This window comes from Lemur catta, chromosome 3, assembly GCF_020740605.2.
Source record: "Lemur catta isolate mLemCat1 chromosome 3, mLemCat1.pri, whole genome shotgun sequence".
NCBI lineage: Eukaryota > Metazoa > Chordata > Mammalia > Primates > Lemuridae > Lemur > Lemur catta.
In genome coordinates this window covers 117,895,731-117,901,320 of record NC_059130.1, presented here as the reverse complement: position 1 = coordinate 117,901,320, position 5,590 = coordinate 117,895,731, and the positions used below count along the sequence as shown (strand labels likewise).

General features: G+C 50.4%; 1 protein-coding gene across 1 annotated transcript; it reads left to right on the top strand.

The window, feature by feature from the left end:
* Positions 1-345: 345 nt before the first annotated feature.
* LOC123634892 (PRAME family member 12-like) lies at positions 346-3,152 on the top strand. Its single transcript, XM_045546567.1, has 3 exons — positions 346-632; positions 1,029-1,610; positions 2,547-3,152. Exons 1-3 carry the CDS (start codon positions 346-348, stop codon positions 3,091-3,093), a joined length of 1,416 nt encoding a protein of 471 aa, XP_045402523.1. The 3' UTR covers positions 3,094-3,152.
* Positions 3,153-5,590: the final 2,438 nt, after the last annotated feature.

The window sequence follows — 5,590 nt, the reverse complement described above, 5'->3', positions numbered from 1 at the left end:
TGGGAAGATACTCATCTTTGACTCAGCAGGGACAGAGTTCTGGCTTTATGGCCACTGAGTGCAGAGTGGAATTGGGGTAAACTGAGGACTCTGTCTACTTCTGCCAGACCAAGGACATTTGCCCTAGGAGATGAGGTGATTAGGATTGGCCTGAGAAGAATGCGTTTTGTGTGGATTTGTCCTCTGGATTTTTTCCTTGCAGGTTTTTTAAAAATTTCAGAATATTAAGGGGGAACAAATGTTTTTGTTACACGGATCACTTTTGTAGTGCTTGAGTCACAGGTACAAGTGTGCCCATCATCCTAATCATGTTCATTGTACCCGTTCCTGCAGATTTTCATCAGGATGAGCCTCCAGGCCCCACCCAGACTTCTGCAACTGGCGGGGCAGAGCCTGCTCAGGGACGAGGCCGTGGCCATCCCTGCTGTGGAGGAGCTGCCAGCGGAGCTCTTCCCACCACTATTCAAGACAGCCTTCACCGAGAGACGCAGCAAAGCTCTGACGGCCCTGGTACAGGCCTGGCCCTTCCCCCACCTGCCTCTGGGGTCCCTGATGCTGGCCCCTGACCTGGAGACCTTAAGAGCTGTGCTGGAGGGGCTCGATGTGCTGCTTGCCCAGAAGGTTCGCCCCAGGTGAGGCTGCCCCAGGGAGCCTAGTAGGGAGATCCCAGGGATCTGGGGACAGACAGCTGGGTCAGGGAGAGTGGGGGCCCAAGGGTGGACCAGAGGCTTCTGAAGGTGCAGGGCGGAGGCTCAGAGACCTGGCCATTGCTGAGCCCACTCTGGGAAACTGCTCCCAGAAGTGTAAGACTGCTCGCCGTGCTAAAAGAATGTGAACCTGTCTCCTCCCAGTGGCATTTAAAGATACTAGAAGTGAGGACAGGCAGGACGCAAGGGCAATAGGGCATGAGGAAGGTCAGGCAGAGGAGAAGAAAGAGTGGGAGCAGCCAATGTCCGTGTGTGGAATGAAAGGTCAGGTCAGAGGTGGGTCCTTCCCTAAATTCTGAGACTCCCCTGTTTTACCCACAGGAGGTGGAAACTGCAAGTGCTGGATTTGCGGAATGTGGATGAGAACTTCTGGATCATGTGGTCTGGAGACTCTGTGTGGTCCTCAAAAGCCATGAAGAAGAGGAAAACAGAAAAGGACTGTCCAAGGATGGGAAGGCAGCAGCCCATAAACGTGTTCATACACTTTTACCTAACAGGAAAAAAACTGGATGAGTACCTCACCTACCTCATTCTGTGGGTCAAGAAGAGAAAAGATTTCAGACACCTGTGTTGTAAGAAGCTGGTGGTATTTTCACTGCCTGCCCACAATATTACTATCAGGAAGGTCCTGGAAATGGTGGAGCTGGACTGTATCCAGGAGGCGGAAATGAATTGCCCCTGGGAGCTGTCCACGCTGGCGAGGTTTGCTCCTTACCTGGGCCGGATGAGTCATCTTGGCAAACTGGTTCTCTTCAACGTCTATGTGTCTACCTACGTGTCCCCAGAGGAGAAGGAGCAGATTCTCGCCCAATTCACCTCTCAGTTTCTCAAACTGGACAACCTCCGGAAGCTTTATACCTACACTGGCTCTTGCCTCGAAGGCCGTCTTCACGAGGTGTTCAGGTGAGGAAGGATGGTGGGCTTTCTCTGTGGACCAGACCAAAGCCCTTTGCCACGGTAAACACTGAGGGACTCCTCTCCTACTGTGTGCCGGTTGCTGGAGATGTAACAGTGAAGGAGCCTCTGGAATGGCGGCCCATTGTCGTGTTCCCTGCTCATGCCTGATGTGGGTGTCACATCACCACCCGAAAGAAGGCAGAGGGGTGAACGGGGGTCGATGCTGTAGAGAGGGACAGCATGCCAGGGAGCCAAGTGTTGGGGGATTCAGAGCCAGTGAGGGTGCCTTTGACATCTCCCTGAGAAAGCGTTTAGAAAGATGATGGGAAACAGGCAAGGGAGGAGGGCACTGAGGAAGGGAGAGCACATCACATCCAACCTGGGCGTTTCAAACTGTAAGCTCTGTCCCATCAGCTTAGTGAACATAATTGAGCCTGTCTCTAACTCCATCTGTGCTAGAAGGTTGTTGTAGCTCCAGGTAGTTCACATGGAAAATGCCTGCCCCTGGAATACCAGTGAGGGAGCAGGGGTGAAGAACTATAAAAAGAGACAGATGGTTGCTGATCATGCCATCATGCCAGGATCCTGCAGGGAGCAACCCAGGCTGACGGGGCTGGGTCTTGCCCAGGCGTGTCCTTTATGAGTGTCTCCCACTGGGCTTGCATGGTTTTTCTGCTTAACAGATGAGCCAGCTGAGCTCTGGAGATTGAGGACTGGACCCAGTAACAGGAGTGATGGTGAAAGGACTCAGCCTCAACTGGGAGTGACTGGAATGATTACACTTTTCAACAGGCAGCATCCTGGGTGTTGACCATCCTTAGGTGATCAGAACAAACTTGGGTTTAGGTGAAAACTTCATCTCTTGTGTTGATGTTATTCCTCACCATCTACCTCTTACTACTAGTACCAATCCCCAGAACTAACTGCTTGTTATACCCCCAGGTCCCTCAAGACCCCCTTGGAGACCCTCTTAATAACCAACTGCCTGCTGTCAGCATCAGACTGGGAGAACCTGTCCTGCTGGCCGAGCTTCAGTCAGCTGAAGGAGCTGCATCTGAGAGGCATCAGACTGACCAGTGTCAGTCCTGAGTGCCTCCAACGTACACTAGAGAAAGTTGCAGTCACAGTCCAGTCCCTGCTCCTAGAGGACTGTGGGATCGTGGACTCCCAACTCAATGTCATCGTGCCTACCCTGAGCCGCTGCTGCCAGCTCATGACCTTTAGTTTCTGTGGGAATCCCATCTCCATGGCTGCCCTGAAGAACCTGCTACGCCACACTGCAAGGCTGAGCAAGTTAAGCCTAGAGATCTATCCTGCCCCTCAGGAGAGTTATGATGCCCAGGGTGCTCTCAACTATGGGAAATTTGTCCAGTTTCGGGCTGAGCTGATGGAGATACTGAGGGACTTAAGGCAGCCCAAGACGATCATGTTCAGTACAGTCCCTAGTCCTCACCATGGCGACAGTGAATATGATCCTATTATGGTCTAGAACCCCGTCCATGCTGCTTTTGAACCTCTGCCTGGTTGAGTGGATATATCAAAAGCTTTCTTCCGTGCACTTGGAAACTGAAACCCAGGACATAGGTGCATTGTAAAGGGAGCTTAAACCCATCCTTTCAGATACCCGCTCTGTGTGACTGGGAGAAGGAAAGGTGGCACAGCAGAGGGTAGGCCTGGAGGGGAAATGTTGACTAGGGGAGTCCATGGGACCTTCAGGGACATGCCTCCTATATTTTCAGAAATAGAACACTGAGTTTTTAAAGTGTGATACGTATTTGAGAAGTGAGTTAACTCTGCATGGACAGTTGTAAAGAATCATCAGAAATAAATGGGAAAATCAGTGTAAACTGTCTGGTGTCCTCCCTGATTGGTTTACCTGTTTTGACAGTTTAAACATCAGGAATGTCCAGATAAATCTTTAGTCCCCTCGGATGACTGAACGGATTCCCTCTGGGCTAAGGAGACCCCTCAAATGCCCTAAAGCTGACTTGCTGGCCATGAGAAGCGTTGTCATGGGGGGGGGCGCGCATCCCTGTGTAACTCATTAGCAGGTCTAAGCCTGTACCTATACAAAACAAAGCTTAAACCACACCTGTAGGCCATCAATTTACTTAGCAGATCACTGGAGTCTGGGCATAAGTCCTGTACATGTCCAGTGGCTTGTCTCTGATTAACAGACTTACTTAAAACATTCCAAACCTTTAGACAAAGCTTAATTTCTTTAACCAATTACAAATCAAAGAATCTTTAAACCCACCTGTAACCTGTGATGCCCCACTTCAAGATAGTCTCCCTTTCCAGGTCAAACCAATGTACACCTATGCATGGATTTATGATGTTAGGTGTAATTCTTGTCTCCTTGAAATGTATAAAACCAAGTTGTAACCCAACCATGGTGAGACTACTTGCTCAAAGCTTCTTGGGTGTGGCTCTCTGGAGCATGATCACACATATTTGGCTCAGAATAGACCTGTTTAGATTATCTTACAAAATTAGGATTCTTTTTTTTTTTTGAGACAGAGTGTCACTTTGTTGCCCGGGCTAGAGTGAGTGCCGTGGCGTCAGCCTCGCTCACAGCAACCTCAAACTCCTGGGTTTTAAGCAATCCTACTGCCTCAGCCTCCCGAGTAGCTGGGACTACAGGCATGTGCCACCATGCCCGGCTAATTTTTTCTATATATATTTTTAGTTGTCCAGATAGTTTATTTCTATTTTTAGTAGAGACGGGGTCTCGCTCAGGCTGGTCTTGAACTCCTGACCTTGAGCGATCCACCCGCCTCGGCCTCCCAGAGTGCTAGGATTACAGGCGTGAGCCACCGCGCCCGGCCTACAAAATTAGGATTCTTTTTCATTGACAACAACAAGGGGAAAAAAAAGGAACAGAGTTGTCTGTGATAAGTGAGGTTCTGCCCCTGTAAATCAAGGCATCAAAATGAAATTTGATCATTTTGATAAATTTCCTTCTGTTCTCTGTTTTTTGGCATATATTACCTCCTAACTAAATTTGCACAGAGATGTTGTTCTAAAACAGGAACCCACATGGAATCCCACAGTAATCTGAGCCTAGACAACCTCAGATGTGGGGGTCAACAGACGTGGCTGCCGCTGCAGCACTGCTCTGAGGAGGGAGGGGGAGACTGAGGGCTCCCATGCAACCCTGGGGAGGTCCCCACTACTCTGCTGTGTGCTCCTGTTGTGACTGTGATGTGAGTGGACCATGCTGTCCAAAGGCCCTTGCCCATGCTGCCTGCCAGGAAGGGACCCCACTCTCTCTGGTCACAGATCAAAGATGCCATTTTGCAAGCATAAAGCTAGGCTGCATCCCACTCTCAGGCTGAGTTCATGTCACCATAGCAGCAGCCACCACCTGGCTGAGGAGGGGAAAGGATACCACACTCTCCTAAGCTCACATAAGATAGTATTTACTGCTCTGCAACTGGTAGTTGCAAGACTGAGGCATGAGTGGACCACATTTCCTACAGCTTCTTGCCCATGCTGCTTACCTGAGTGAGGGCCTGCCCAGCTCTGCTCACAGGCCCATAGCTGGTGCCATTCCTGAGTTTAATGCTGTGCTTCTCTCTGCCCTTGGGCCAAGTTAGAAGTGAAAGAGGAACATGGAAGATCAAGGTATCCTAAGCACACCTAAGACCATGTCCACCACACAGGCGGCATGGGACTGAAGACTAGCCCACCCAAACCCATATAGCTACCAGCCATACTAGCATGGACACTTCTGGTCCCAGTAAACTGCTCCACCACCACTGCTCCACCATCACCCACATAACACCAGCTGTCCAGGAGCCTGAGAACCCACCCACACATCTGGCCTAGTCCTCCTACTACTAACTTCTGAGTGAGCAATGTGGAGGCCCAAGAATTGGACCTTCAGGACCCGTTCACACAGGTGCCATTGTAAGCTGCTCTGGGCCTAAAATCAGGCGCACTTAGCACACTGCTGCCACCACTAGGGCCTGAAGACGGGTTCA